At 42.3% G+C, this 14,494-nt stretch overlaps 1 protein-coding gene across 2 annotated transcripts; it reads left to right on the forward strand.

Moving 5' to 3' along the window:
• Positions 1-1,011: 1,011 nt before the first annotated feature.
• Positions 1,012-12,318, forward strand: ALDH8A1 (aldehyde dehydrogenase 8 family member A1). 2 transcript variants are annotated; one of them, XM_051615088.1, is made up of 8 exons: positions 1,012-1,228; positions 5,444-5,591; positions 5,970-6,125; positions 7,519-7,668; positions 8,325-8,581; positions 9,395-9,556; positions 10,230-10,320; positions 10,981-12,318. In XM_051615088.1, the coding sequence occupies exons 1-8, from the start codon at positions 1,091-1,093 to the stop codon at positions 11,064-11,066; spliced, it is 1,188 nt and encodes a 395-aa protein (XP_051471048.1). In that variant the 5' UTR covers positions 1,012-1,090; the 3' UTR covers positions 11,067-12,318. The 2 variants fall into 2 exon arrangements, with proteins under 2 accessions (XP_051471048.1, XP_051471047.1); XM_051615087.1 differs by lacking the exon at positions 10,230-10,320 and having other exon boundaries at positions 1,029-1,228.
• The last annotated feature ends 2,176 nt before the right edge of the window (positions 12,319-14,494 follow it).

The raw sequence follows: 14,494 nt of genomic DNA on the forward strand, positions 1-14,494 counted from the left end.
GGTGCACAAAACTTTATAAACTGCTGATTGAGATGTTCACATATGCCCTAGTGACAGCAGACTGCTCTCCGATATGGATGTTTTTAGTATCTCTGGAGTGCAAGGAGGTGGACATGTTGATCTATTGATAGATAGAAATTTGATCATCTCAGCAATCTCTCTTGGAGAACAATGTTGTTCACACAGCTTTTACTAGGCAGTTTAAGTTCTTTGGAAGTTAAAGAAGAACCTAGTTATATGTAACAGTCTTCTCTGTAGAAAGGTGGCTTCCAATGGAGTATCTATGGAAGGGAAAGCATGTTAGCTTGGTATCTTGCTTCTTTTTCAAAAGCTGAAAACATACCACAGAGTGTACCAGGAATGACTGTGTTAATCAGCTTTTTTTAATCAAGGAGCCACTCAGCTTCTTTTATTTTTAAATGTTTGGGGATATTGGCAGGAAAAAAAAAGAAAAAGAAAAATCATAGAATCATAGAATCCTAGGGGTTGGAAGGGACCTCGAAAGATCATCTAGTCCAAGCCCCCTGCCAGAGCAGGATCACCTAGAGTCATGTTTAAAATCTTTTGTTTTGGCAGAACCATTGTTTTGGGGGTAACAAGGAAAAGTATTTATGATGACAAAGCTAGTCCAGTGTCTTTTCTGTGTCTGCTGACAGTAAGGAGCAGATCCCTGGTAGGTGGTTGGCTCTTGAATTATTTTGTATAGTTGTTGGTAAATGTCTTTCTTCAGACTGAGTTTGAAAAACAGGTATAGGGACACATTTCCCATGTCAAACCATTCTTTTCCTCCCCTTCTCCAGTATTTTATTTCCTACAGACAGAGAGAAACTGTTTACTAACATCTTAGCTGATCCTGCCTCCCTGCTTCAACTCTTACATAAGATCCAAGTGTCAGAGAAATAGTAATTTTTTTGCCTTTTCCTCTTTTCTGCTGTTGCTGCCAGGGTTTGTTCCCACTTGTGAGCGAGCGGCGCAGGGAGGACAGAGAGGGAGGGGGAGGAGTTCGACTTGCTGAGCAAATACATCCAGACCTATTAATCTAAACTGATACCTGGTAGAAAAAAATCACAGATGAAGCAAGCAGCTAACAATGGCTCACTCAAAGACTCTCTTAGTGCTGGAAAACTTTATAGCTGGTAAATTTGTTCCTTCTTCTTCCTACATAGACTCCTATAATCCGTCCACTGGAGAGGTCTATTGCAGGGTGCCAGACAGTGGCAAAGAAGAGGTGAGTACTATCCAAACGTACAAAGAAATGGAAGCATGAAATGCACATAACATTAACATTTTGAATGGGAGAGGCTGAAGGTGAGAGAACAGAAAAACAGTGAAGACTTTAATGCCTAAATGAGTAAGTTCTTGATTGTATTGCAACATTGTGTCATCTACTGCTGTGGTAGTGAATACTGTTGTTTTTTTCACATTTTGCTGTTTGAAAGTCACAGGCTGGATCCTAGGCTAGTATCAATCAACCAAGCTTCAGTAACTGCAGTAGAGCTCCTCCGCCTCAAGTGGGATAGTACAGACAGAAGATAACTTCTGTCTTGTACAGAAGTTAACAATAGTGCTCAGATTGGCAGTCTGGTAGAGAGACAAGAGTTCTTGATCTCCTATGTGAATAAACCTACAGACAGTGTATACAACTAAATGTGTTCTCTCTTGGTGTCTTGATGATTTTCAGCTGTCATTTAAAAAGATTTTTGGCTTGCTGATTCTTCCATGAAGATGGTAAGAAGCTTCCAGACCTCCCTGGTTTTGGTATTAGCAGTTGGATATTAGGTGGAGGGGATGAAGTGGGTGTGATGAGTGTACATTACCTTGTAACATAGTCTGTTCCCTGCAGCACTGTAGTGTTTCCCAGTATAATCAGTGTTTCCTGGTACCTTGTGTGTGTTCAGGATGTGTGTGGATGGGCAATGGGGCTTTCATCTGGGGAGCTGCATTTTGATTGATGCTTCTTCATAAGGGACCTACAAGTGTGTGTCTAACATAATGCTTCAGATTTACTGAAGAGAGAAGCGACTAGAAAAGCTTGGATAACACAAAGGGCTTGAAGATGAGTAGTGTACAGTATTTTCAAAAGGCTTTTTAAAACCAACTGCCACTGTGTATAGCTGTTCACTTGCATGTCACTCCTGTTGACATCTTTTCTCTTTGCTTCTCTCAGCAGAAACCTTTGCACTGTAATCTCAACTAGGTAAATATTTACTAGATGCTGATGACCAAGGGTTAAAGAGTAACAGGTTGCATTTTCTAGAACACATCTTAGTTCATTCCAACCCTAACTGTGCCTTAAAAGACTTCTCTTTGATGTGCAGGTACAAATATTGCTGTTCATTCATTTACAAAAGGATTAAAACCAGAGAGATGTGAGAATGAGCGGCCTAACAAAAATAGGCTGCTGGCCATTCTGGAGCTGTATTTCAAATATACATTAAGAGCAATGGCTTTTCTTGTTCAGCTTTCTGAGGTAGTGGTTGTGTGTAGCAGTGGGAATCTAGTGAGAACACCCATAAAACCTGCAAGTTTTTTATTTCTGCTTTTGGACAACTACACAAGGTGAGGCTCTGCAAAGCTGGCACCCCTGGTGACTGATGGAGTATGCTACCAGAGAAAGGGCAATCACATACAATTTAGAGGGTATCTGGGGATTTCAAAATAAGCTTCTGGACCCAGGTTCAACAGAGATCTTGAGGTGCTGGTTTCTAGCAAGGCTCAACATCCTGTTGGATTTTTTTCTTCTTTAATTTTAATGGAGGGTTTCAAGGCAGAATGGGGACAGACATGGATTCTGTTGGTGACACGGGAATTTAACACTAGGTCAGCTGAAGGGGCCATTTCAGCCAGTTTCTGCCAAAAACAGAAAATGTTCTTTTCAGGGGTTAATTTGTCCCCTAGCTAGATGTCTTAAATTCCAAATAGCATCACCAAAGCAGGCTGAACAGGTGCCCTGTATCTTCAAAAGACAAGCTGGTGAGGACTAATCATTTCTGGCAAACATCTTCCTAAAAATTTTTTTTAAAAAATTCTTTCTTTAAAGAACCTCAATCCAGTGCATCATGCACTGAGAAACCAAACGTCAAGTTATGAGGGCATTTTGGAGTATTTTGGTATCAACCTTTTACAATAGTTCTGGATTGTATGTTCTTTCTCTGTCTTGTGTAGAAGAGGAAAGCAGAAGGAAGTGTTTCAGACATACGAGTTCATAGTTGAATTCCTATGCATGTTTTCTTTATGGCTCAACTTTCTTTGCTGCTTTTTGGTAGTCAAACTAAGTAACTGTTTAACCTTTGCATGCCCTCTTCCTTCTGCTGTGCAAATCTGCCTCCTTTTTTTTCCTCTTGCTTTTCTTTAGATCAATCTACTACCACTTCATTCCTTCCCTTGCTTATTTTCTTTTCTGTTGTCTGTGAAAATGTGACATCTTCCTTATTCTAAACTCACCAGATGGTTAAAAATGCAGATAGCCTGAATGGCACACTAGCCCTCTCTTGATGCATCCAGCACCTGGTGGAAAAGGCTGATGAAGAGAGCACAGATGAGAAGCAGCACCACAATGGCACCTAATGACTGAAGGGTGGAAGAGCAAGTTAATTAATCAGGGTGGTATGGTTTCACAGAAGGTGAACCTTTTCAGGGTAGGGTGCCATCTGCACCTGGCTTGCTCAAGAAGCTGCAGTTCCCCTTTCCCAGGGCTGCTTTGGCCTTGCTCCAATAGGTCAGTAGGCTTACAACCTGCTGAGTAGTAGGTTGTTGAGCTACAGTCGAAAGAGTCTGAGCTTGGCTAGTCATCTATGTGACCTTGTGAGAATTGTCTGTTCCCACCATGGCCTCCATACCACTATCGTTCTGGCCCTCAAACTCTGGTCCTGATATTTAGGGACACTTTTTATATGCATGAGGGAAAAAAAAAAGGACTTCCACATGCTTCAACTTTTGTGCTCTCATTATTAAACATCATTGGAGTGTCTCTAAATTATTTTGTGATGGTTTTTATAACACCCATTACAATCTGAGCAAATAATATGGGAAACTAACTAAGACAGCTTTTGCTCAAAGCTCACCTTGATCCCTGTGTTAAATGTTGGAAGCCATTATGAAATGATACATAGGAAGCATAAAAAAGGACATAAGGCTGTAAATTAAAAAATGGAAGGAAGCTGGTAAACGACTTTAGACTGGTAAAAAACATTGAGAAGGAACTGCTTATAAATCAACAAATGCAGATAATTTTCATTTAAGAGCCCAGACGAGAAGACTGATGGACATTTTGGTGAATTTTAATCCTTGAAAGCCTAGTCTGCTTCAGAAAGTGCTGGTATTTTGCTACTATTCAGAAAGGTCAAGCTGAAGGACCATTCAGTAGTTACCTACAGCTCAGGCAAAATTCTAGCAAGACTGGTATGCGTCTGTATGAAATGCATATAATGATCTTTCATATCTGCAGACTTTGTTGGGTATCTGATAAGAGAACTGACCAAACCCTGAGAGTTTTAGAAAGGAGCAAATTTTTATTTTTATTTCATGTGAGGTCCTTAATGAGTTTCTAGCCATGATCAAGTAATACTAAACATTTTCTTTAAGTGTCTAGGCCAAGTGCTGGGTCCTGCACTTTGATAATGACAATCCCAGGCAGTGCTCCAGTCTTGGGGAAGTGTGGCTGGAAAGCTGCTCAGTGGAAAAGGATCTGGGGGTGCTGGCTGACAAGTGGCTGAACATGAGCCAGCAGTGTGCTCAGGTGGCCAAGAAGGCCAACAGCATCCTGGCCTGCATCAGGAATAGTGTGGCCAGCAGGAGTAGGAAAGTGATTGTGCCCCTGTACTCTGCACTGGTGAGACTGCACCTCAAGTACTATGTTCAGTTCTGGGTCCCTCACTACAAGAAGGACACTGAGGTGCTGGAGTAAGTCCAGAGAAAGCCAGCCAAGCTGGTGAAGGCGCTGGATGGTAAGTCCTGTGAGGAGCAGCTGAGGGAACTGGGATTGTTTAGTTTGGAGAAGAGAAGGCTGAGAGAAGACCTTCCTGCTCTCAACAGCTCCCTGAACATCATTGCCTGGTGTGGCTGAAGTTGCAAAAATTGTAGATATTTAGATTGAGGCTGCATTTGCTCTGAGAGATTTCCCCCACTTGCTGGTGCCAGCTGACAAATCCGGCATTTCCTCCAGGCCTGGAGGTTTGCACACAACTTGCTGGACAGTAGAGAAAAATCATGAGTTACAGTGAAATAGGTGTCAAGCAAATAAACTGTCTGAAGTTACAGGATAGCAAATTGAGAAACTAAACATGGAGAAGCTATCAATAGCCACAAGTCTAAAGAGATGCAGTCTTCCTAACAACGTGATCTGGATTATTAGCCTCCTAAATATGAGCTCATCTGCTGATCCTTCAATATTCTTTCTCAGGCTTTCCATTAGAATTCACCACCCCTCTTTGGTGTTTTTTAGGTGGAAGCTGCTGTCAAAGCTGCCAAAGCTGCCTTCCCAATTTGGTCCTCAAAAAGCCCATTGGAAAGATCTCAGATCTTGAACAAATTGGCTGACCTGATTGAACATGACCTGGAAGCATTTGCTCAAGCCGAGTCAAAGGATCAGGGTAAAAATTTGAACTGCTGATTTCAAATGTAGAGTGTGTTGCTGAACATTCAAATGGAGGATGTGGTCCAAATTTTTAGTATGATATGAGCTGGTGGTGCAAATTGGAACTGATGTGCATGAACTTTGCAGAAATCTCTAATTTTGGATTCCTAGGGCATTCTGGCTTTACAGAATTGCTGACTTCAATTGTTAGATACTTGGAGTGCAATCACACGGGGGAGCTGTCGTCATTGACTGTGGTTGCACTGTGCTAGGGATCACTTGGGTGCAGGATAAAAAAGATTTCCCAAAAACCGTGCAAAGCAGCTGTCACAGTAAAGTTGAAAGCACTGTTTCTGCCCGTGATAACACAGCAGTGTGTTTGTTTTGGTTTCAGGAAAAACAATTACGTTTGCTAGAACCGTGGACATCCCTCGGGCCGTGTACAACTTCCGATTCTTTGCCTCTTCCATCCTTCATCACACGACAGAGTGCACTGAGATGGCAGCCATGGGCTGTGTGCACTACACCTCGAGGGCACCTGTGGGAGTTGGTACGGGGCTCCTAAAACACTGGAAAGCTTGGCAGAGTGTCTGCCTCAGCAGTGGCTCAACAAAGAAAGAGGATGTTTCAAAAGCATTTGTTGATCATGTGCTAAGCACAAGTAGTCTGCTAAAGCACAAGCAACTTTATGTAAAATCAGTTGTGCTACTCAATGGTAAAAAGAGTGCTCATAGGCCTTAAAAAGCATCTTTTTTAACCTGGTAGCTTTCACCCTCAAGATATTTCTAGTGTTTTGCATGTGGGTCTGATTGTGTAAGTATTACTGCTATGGATCAGTGAGGCGTTCAGAAGAAGCACTGAGCTGCTGCTCCTGCGGGGAGAGCTGGATTGTCCTCACCTTTGGCCGAGCAGGAGTAGCTTGCAACGTGTCCTCTCAGCCTGTGACTGCGGTGCACAGAGGCGCCTAAATCGCTTTTAGCTGGGAACTGCTGAACGCAGCCACAAGGTGCTGCTGATGCTGCAGAAATAAATGGCTGGGCTGAGCTGACGAGTGATGGAGCCCTAATGATGCCATTATCGGGGTGTTTTAACTAAATATAAACGAGTGGTTCACGTTCACGCTTGAATTATTTAAAAATTAAAATTAACTAACCTAGAGAACCTATTTAAATGATTTGATGAGCAGTGGAGAACATGCATACTTCTTTTAAAATTACTCTCAAAAGGAAAAGTCACTCACTGCATCCGCTCTGTCACACAGTGAGAAATCCTGTGGCTTTTGTGAGCAATCCCACCCAATAATTACAGATTATTTTCCACTATTTCCATAAAATATGTAGGGTGAAAGTGTATGCCCAAATGCAGTTACTGAAAAAATTCTGATCATTCACCGATTTCTGGAAACAGCAGTTTGAACACTGATAAACTTTGGCACTCTTCAGTTAGACTAAAATTTATCAGGAAAAGATGCACTGTATATTATGCATGCTCTTGTTTGTATTAAAATTTGAAAAAAAACCCAACTCCAAAGAGCAAGAGAAAGCACATGTGGTCTGAGCTAACTCACATTGCCTTAATTAGCTGTTGGCTGACACAGGATGTTACCACAGACCAGTTGATTACAGTTTTTTTTGTGGCTAACCTTGCACTAATGTTCCTAGAAAACACAAAAAGTGGCTGTGAAGATAAGATTCTGCCTTGAAGAAGCAGCAAAACTTACTCAGAGAGTTCCGCTGGTCACCTTCAGAATAAATTGCACAAATCTTTTAAATTTGTCAGCCTCTGAAAAATGTTTCTAGCTGCAAATGTATTGTACAGGTGTTTGGAAAGAAAAGCCATAGCCAAATTCCCTTAAGAAATCTGAATTGGTGAATAACTGCTTAAGGTTAGGGAATCAAGTTTTGTCTCCCACTGGCCTGAACTCCTTGTCTTTTGCTTTGTAGCGGGTTTAATCAGTCCCTGGAATTTGCCACTATATTTGTTGACCTGGAAGATAGCTCCTGCCATTGCATGTGGGAATACTGTGGTTGCCAAGCCAAGTGAGATGACATCAGTCACAGCTTGGATGATGTGCAAACTTTTGGAGAAAGCAGGTAAGTCCTGTAGCATGCTAGGAGGGGGAATGTGGTGGGAACACCACACACGTTGTCTGTGCAACGTTTTGTTGCAGAAATCAGAAGGTGCTCAAAGAATTTGGGAAGGACTTTGCTGTAGCTAAATGTGGCACTGGAGAGTAAAAAGCTCTCCTGACCTCATACTATTCCATCTCCCCACTTCAGTGGGGAGACACATTGCCCAGTTTTTCCCACTATTCTCTCACGAAAAGTCTTTCTGTGCCTCCATCCCCCCCCTGCAATCCACTTAAGGGTGTCCTAAGTCTGTGATGCCAGCAGAGGAACCATGAGGGCATGAGCAGGTGAGAAGCAGCTCTTGGTGGCTGTGTTGTGGCTGTGTTTGGGGAACTACTAAGGAAAACTTGGAGGACAACTGCTTTTTCCCTTACTGACTGAAAACTGAGTCTCTGATGAATGGAGGTCAGGCAAGCTTGAATGATCAGTGGAACTGGTTTTCTCTTTTACCTTGTGACCCCCAGAATTATTAAACATGATACATTTCAGGTACTGAGGGTCAGTTTTGTCACCCTAAAGCTGCTGGTAATTTTCTAACTTCAGAGACCAAACACAGCCAAGTGGAACCTGCAGGGCAAGGGGGGGAGGGTACCACGACTGTGTGCCTTTCTTCCCATCAGGAGTGCCCCAGGGGGTGGTGAACGTGGTGTTTGGAAGAGGCTCCGAGGCGGGAGAAGCCCTGGTTTGCCACCCCGAGGTGCCACTGATCTCCTTCACGGGCAGCACGCTGACAGCCCAGCGGATCACGGAGAGAAGCGCTCCCCACTGCAAGCGGCTGTCGCTGGAGCTGGGCGGCAAAAACCCCGCCATCGTCTTCGACGATGCCGACTTGACTCAGTGCATCCCCACCACCCTCAGGTCCAGCTTTGCCAACCAGGTGCCTCCCACCTCTGTAGCGTGTAACCCCTGTTTGCAGGAGGAGCCATGTGTGTGTGTCTGGTGTGGGTGTGTATGTGTGTGTGCACGTGTGCACGTGCCTTTGGATCCAGATCCTCAGTTGTCAAGGTCTGTTGCAAGATTTGGTGTTGTAGGCAAACTATAAATAGAAAAATATGCAAAATGTTAATAATTCCACAAGCAGGGAAACAAAATAATAAAGTGCTCTCCCTACTACTCTCCACTGGACAATTACAAGGTGTCATTATCACTCTCAAAATAGATAAATTGCTTATCCTTCCAGAAAGCAGCTGTTTCAAATACCATCCTGCAAGTAAGTGGGAAGTCTGCTGATTTGCTGGAGTTAAATTAGGAGACCCCCCCCCAGAATTCTCTAAATGTTCCCCTTCCCTCATCACTACCCTCAAGAGGGATCACCAAAGCCATGAAACTGTATCAGGGCAAATGTTCAGAAAAATAGCTTAGTATCAAAAATGGATTATCAGGAAATTAAGACAGAGGTTTTTCAGCATTGGAAATCACATTTCCTATGAAAAATGCTGGAAAAGAAAACATGTAATGAAGGAAAAATCACATTTATTTGCATCAGTGACTGTACAATCCTGTTATTGCTGTTTTGTCCTTTCCCTTTTAATCTGGAAAAAATCCTACTTTGCTGTGTTGGCAAATGTAGTTTGCACTCCTTGGGATGCACAGGCACAAGTCTTGTTATGGGATGTGACTCTCAATACTTGTCAAACGTAAGATGTAACATGCACTAGTATTGCTGGTTTTCTTTGTTTCTTTCTGGCAGGGAGAGATCTGTCTATGCACCTCCAGGATCTTTGTTCAGAGGGGTATATACAGTGAGTTTCTGAAGAGGTTTGTGGCAGAAGCAAAGAAATGGAAGGTTGGGAACCCCTCAGATCCTACAGTTGACGTTGGAGCACTAATAAGTAAAGAGCATCTAGAAAAGGTGATGTTACCTGGAGTTTACCTTATCTCATCTCATCTCCTAGAGGGCTGTGATAGGTAACTTCAGAGATGTATCAAAAGGACCAAGTCTTCTCCAGGATTAGCTCTGAGGGATGATGATTTAAAGCCATTATAAGGAATCTTTCTGATAAAGTTTCTTTTTCCTGTGGCCTGGGATCATGTGATTACTCCAGAAAAACCAACTCCATGGGAAAAATAATTTAAAATTACAAACAGTATTTTTTTTTTCCCATTTGAATGGAAATAATTAAAAAAATGTAAATCTAAATTCTGAATTTATATTCTGAATATTAGACTTCAGCAACATTTTCATGGATTTTAATACTGCATTTGCTGAGATCAATTATTTGCCTAACAAGGTAGTTAGCAAGGTAGAAGTTTTATTTTTATACCACTCTTTGTCAAATACTGGGGAGTATAAGACAGTTCCCTAGGACTGCTTGCAGCAATTTGGAGTTGTGTATGTGTAGAGGGAAGCTGAGATGGTGCACGGTTAAACAGAGTCTGCTTTAGTGGCTTACATGAAGTGAATTTTTATTATGTCAGACAGAATTCAGGAGAGCAGATGCTCACATCTCAGAACTATCTGACACTACAAGCAAAGAGCAGACTGAAAACTAGAGTGAAAGGCAAATGTTTTCATGGTTCTCTAGGCCTGTTCAGAAGTCCAGTGGCAGAAACACCCACTTTCCCGGGTCCTTGGTCTGTGGCACCACAGAGGACTTCCAAGTCTAACCTACCCAGGTAGTTAAAAGAATAAAGAAAAAGAAACCCGATGGTATCTCTGTGGTGTTTCTATAGGGAGAGAAACCAGGCAATGATAACAGAGCAGTAGAAATAGATCAATAGCATATTATGTGTGTTCAAGGTAGCATGTGATAGTAGCAGCCATGGGAACAGCTTTAATTATTTATTGATGAGATTTTCTATAGCATTCACGGCTTCATCATCCCAGTGGCATGTTAACATTTAAAAACCCTGTTTGTGGGGTGGGAAAATATTACTGATCCCTTCAAGTAAATGAGTGAACTGCAGTGTGGAATATGTGTCAAACTGCCAAGGCTCCTGAAGGAAGGAAGAGAGCCTCTGGGACCACTTGTGTTTTCACCAGAGGCCCTGCCCTTTTGAGAATACTTAGTGAGAGGGCCCAGTGATGTTGCCTTCTAGGCTAGTGAGTGGAGAAAGAGAAAGATTATTTTACAGCAAGAAATAGCCAGGTTTACTTTCACGGAAACATAACAAAAAACCCCCTAAGGAATGGCCTCTGTAAGGAGGGAAGTAAAGGCAGTGTGGTCCATTTTTGAGACACTCAGGAGCTCCAGTTGGTGTGCTCAGACTGGAGAGTTGGACCCTCAGAATTTGGTATCCTTTAGCAGTCTTTTTTTTTTCTTGCTGCTTCCTCAGGTAAGGAGCTATGTGAAGAAAGCACAAGCCGAAGGAGCCAGGGTCCTCTGCGGAGAGGGAGTGGATTCCTTGGCTCTCCCAGCTGACAACCAGAAAGGCTATTTCATGTTGCCCACAGTTATTGCTGAAGTTAAGGATGAATCTTGTTGCATGCAAGAAGAGATCTTTGGGCCTGTGACATGTGTGGTAGCATTTGATACAGAAGAAGAAGTGATTGAAAGAGCCAACGGTGTGAAATATGGCTTGGCAGCCACTGTGTGGTCCAGCAACGTGGGACGTGTTCATCGGGTGGCACAAAAGCTACAGTCTGGATTGGTGTGGACCAACTGCTGGCTTGTTAGAGATCTGAACTTGCCATTTGGTGGGATGAAAGCCTCAGGCATAGGAAGGGAGGGAGCAAAGGATTCCTATGAGTTCTTCACTGAGGTCAAAACCATCACAATAAAGCACTGAGATGGCAATGGAAGTATGTTAGGGTAAAATAAATGACAGCAATTTGTGTTACAGTAGATCCTGGAACACAGGCTGCTATTACAGCTGTCTTTTTCTTGAATTCTCATTGAGTAGTATGATGACAGCTGAAAATAGTAATCCCAAATGCTAATGTTGAATTCAGCCTTTCATGTTAAATGATAAGTTCAGTGCGGACTCCAAGAGTGATCCAACCCAAGCCAAGTGATTTGCATATCTTAAGGATCCTGAAGCTTTTTGAGTATTCCTGTCTCAAAAATCTCTCCCTCTAAAGCAGACTGGAGAAGGGACAACATATGATTGTACCTTGAGGGACAAAATGGCAAGCACATTGTGAGGCTGGTAGTGTAATGGGAATCAGCCTGTTTCCACTACAAGCAGGCTGTTCCATGTACCAGTCCATATTGCACTTCACTGCTATCAGGCAAGGACTAATGCTGTTGCACAGTAAATGCCCAAGGCAGTACCTTTAATCTTTGGAGTCATGAAATTCTCATGGTACACATGGACAATAAATGTTTTAATGATGACCTGTCTTGTGGTATGCAGCAGAACCATCCTGAGACTTGATGTCTAACTGTTTTGAAAGCAGCCTTTCATCTCTTCTAGGCCTCAGTAAAGGTGCTTTTCACATCCATGCACAAAGATTTGATTACATCATCATAAGCAGTGTCGTTCTTTATTAACAGAGATGGAAAGTGACTCCTAGGAGAACTAACTGTTGGAAATGTTTGTCACCAAAATGTAAAACCACTGGCAACTTTACCTGACTCATTTACAGAGCTTTCTTTTTTTTTTCAATCACGTATCTCACAAACTTATTCACATTGTACAAAAAGAGAAATAAATGGCTACACTGCTATTGAATTTTGACAGCAGCCCTTCTTGATTTGTTTCCTAAGTTTTGAGCTGAATTTCACAGTAAACAAAGATACATGGAGTTTCATAAATGCCTGTATTATGAGGAGAGCTAATGAGTCATTGGGATATTTTTTTCAGAGCTGTTGGGCAAAAAAAAAAGGTACCTCTAAAATACTAAAAAAGCTGATGAAAAATTATTACTGATGGGACTTGAAAGAATGGAGTAGCAAATGGCTCTTCTGCTGCTCTGCACACCAAAAATACAGGGAGAGGAAAGTTTATAGAAAATAGAATTTATTTTCTGTACAGTTTATAACATATTTAGGGGTGTGGAGCAATGATACACAGGGCTGTATTACCTTATAAAACTATTGTAGACAGTCTTAGAGAAGTCTTTAGCCATTGAATACTAATCAATACCTTTATTAATTTCTAATTAAGACAAGCTTTTTGCATAGTGTACCTTTCAAGAGTATACTTTTCAGAGAGGATTTACTATTTCTTTCCAGAGTTTGGCCAGCCTAATGCTGCCATTTGCACTTCTCTTAGTAAAAATAAAAATGCCAATGGGGTGTTTTAAATTACAGTTGCAGAAAGGCAGTCTTTTCTCTAAGTGCTTTTTGGTGAAAGCAGACACTGGAATAAATAGTGGCAGTATTGTCCTCACCTTGGTTGAGTCATGCTGGGTCCTTGAGGTCTGGGAGTGGGAGATGCATCCCACCTCCCCCTTCCCAGATGTCACTCTAGTGTGAGTTGTGCACCAGGAGCATTTGATTCGTGTGTCCTCTGTTGGCTGAAAAGCTGAATTTCTCTTTCAGGAGGCTTTTTGAAAACAATTTGTACCCCAGAGCTGAGGCCCAAGTGTGTGATGAACCTTGAAATCTCTGGATCCAATCCAGCTGCAGGGCAGACCTAGCAGGGCAGGCAGGCTGGCTAAATGGTCATCTGATGGATTTGAAACAACTACCCCCAACTGGAGATGAGTTAAGGAAGTACACAAAAATTTTAAGCTTAGTGAATCGATCTATTCTGAAGAAGCACAAACATTTTATTGTATTTTAAAACTCTGTCTAGGTCTATTCACGACCATGTGGTGGCAGCAGAACACCCGTGTTGTTTTTTTTCATCCCCCAGTCAATCATTTTGCTGGGAGGGGAATGGATGTCTATATCAGTGCATGTTTCATTCTGCCAATTTATTTTATTTAAAAATTATATATATTTTTTTTTTCACAAATCCTATTTGTAAGAGCAAAATAACCTAAAAGCTGTGACATGCTTCATTAATTTGGAGAGCAGGCATTTTCAGCAACAGCAGATGTGATATTGCACAATTAGTAGATTTGGATGGATTCTTTCCTCCACCTGGATCTGGTCTAGGTTCAGTTTTAATGAGCTGAATTTTCTTTCAGATGTTGATTTTGGCTTGGTGTTAGATGCGATGGGAGACTTCTCTGTATATTTTATGTACACGATATAAAGGCCTGCGTCTCATTTATGCATTTCTGGCCCAAGATATCCAAGGTATTTTATAGAGAGGTGGAATGGTAGGTGGGGAGGGGACAGAGCTCTGCAGCACCCCCAGATGAAGGGTATGGAGATGATGAACCCAGGTCCAGCATAGCTCTGGGGGTTTCTCCCTGTGTCCAGCACATCAGAGGGGTGAGTTAGGTCTGCTGGTGCTAATGTTGATGCTTACTTTTTGGGCTGGAGGAGAGCCTGTGTGGAGATAGAAAATACTGTTCCACTCTGCATTTTCCATCTGTGACAGACTCTTTCCCTCTCCAGTTAAGGTGCAGCTCAAGTGCCTTGCTTATTCTGCTATTTCTTCCCCTTTCAGACCAGGAGAGATTCACATCTGGGTTGCTGGGTGGGTGTTACCTACTGGGGAGATTTCTTTTCCTGCCTGTAGCAACAATGATTCTTGCATTTCACACACCCACCTCCAGGCTCAAGTCCTAGTCCACAAGAGAGCTACTGGTGCTCATAGCTGAGAAGGAGGTGACAGGAGAGAGGTTACCTGCTTGTACCAGGGGCTCTGTGTGAGGACACTGAACTCTCCTACTTACCAAATGCTACCAACTTTCCCATATCGTCTTGACTCAGACTGACTTGTAGTATAGCAGTGTGCCTGGATAACTGTCTCTCATCTTAGAAATGAAGTAGTACAAGAACTTCTTCCT

The sequence above is a fragment of the Apus apus genome, chromosome 3 (assembly GCF_020740795.1).
Source record: "Apus apus isolate bApuApu2 chromosome 3, bApuApu2.pri.cur, whole genome shotgun sequence".
NCBI classification, from domain to species: Eukaryota; Metazoa; Chordata; class Aves; order Apodiformes; family Apodidae; genus Apus; species Apus apus.

What these genes read in the sequence shown, in the direction of transcription:
- ALDH8A1 (XM_051615087.1), top strand. Translation starts at nt 1,091, where the DNA reads ATGGCTCACTCAAAGACTCTCTTAGTGCTGGAAAACTTTATAGCTGGT. An exon ending in CAAACTTTTGGAGAAAGCAG is followed by an intron (nt 7,669 to 8,324) that starts GTAAGTCCTGTA and finishes TCTTCCCATCAG; the next exon opens with GAGTGCCCCAGGGGGTGGTG. An exon ending in GGTCCAGCTTTGCCAACCAG is followed by an intron (nt 8,582 to 9,394) that starts GTGCCTCCCACC and finishes TCTTTCTGGCAG; the next exon opens with GGAGAGATCTGTCTATGCAC.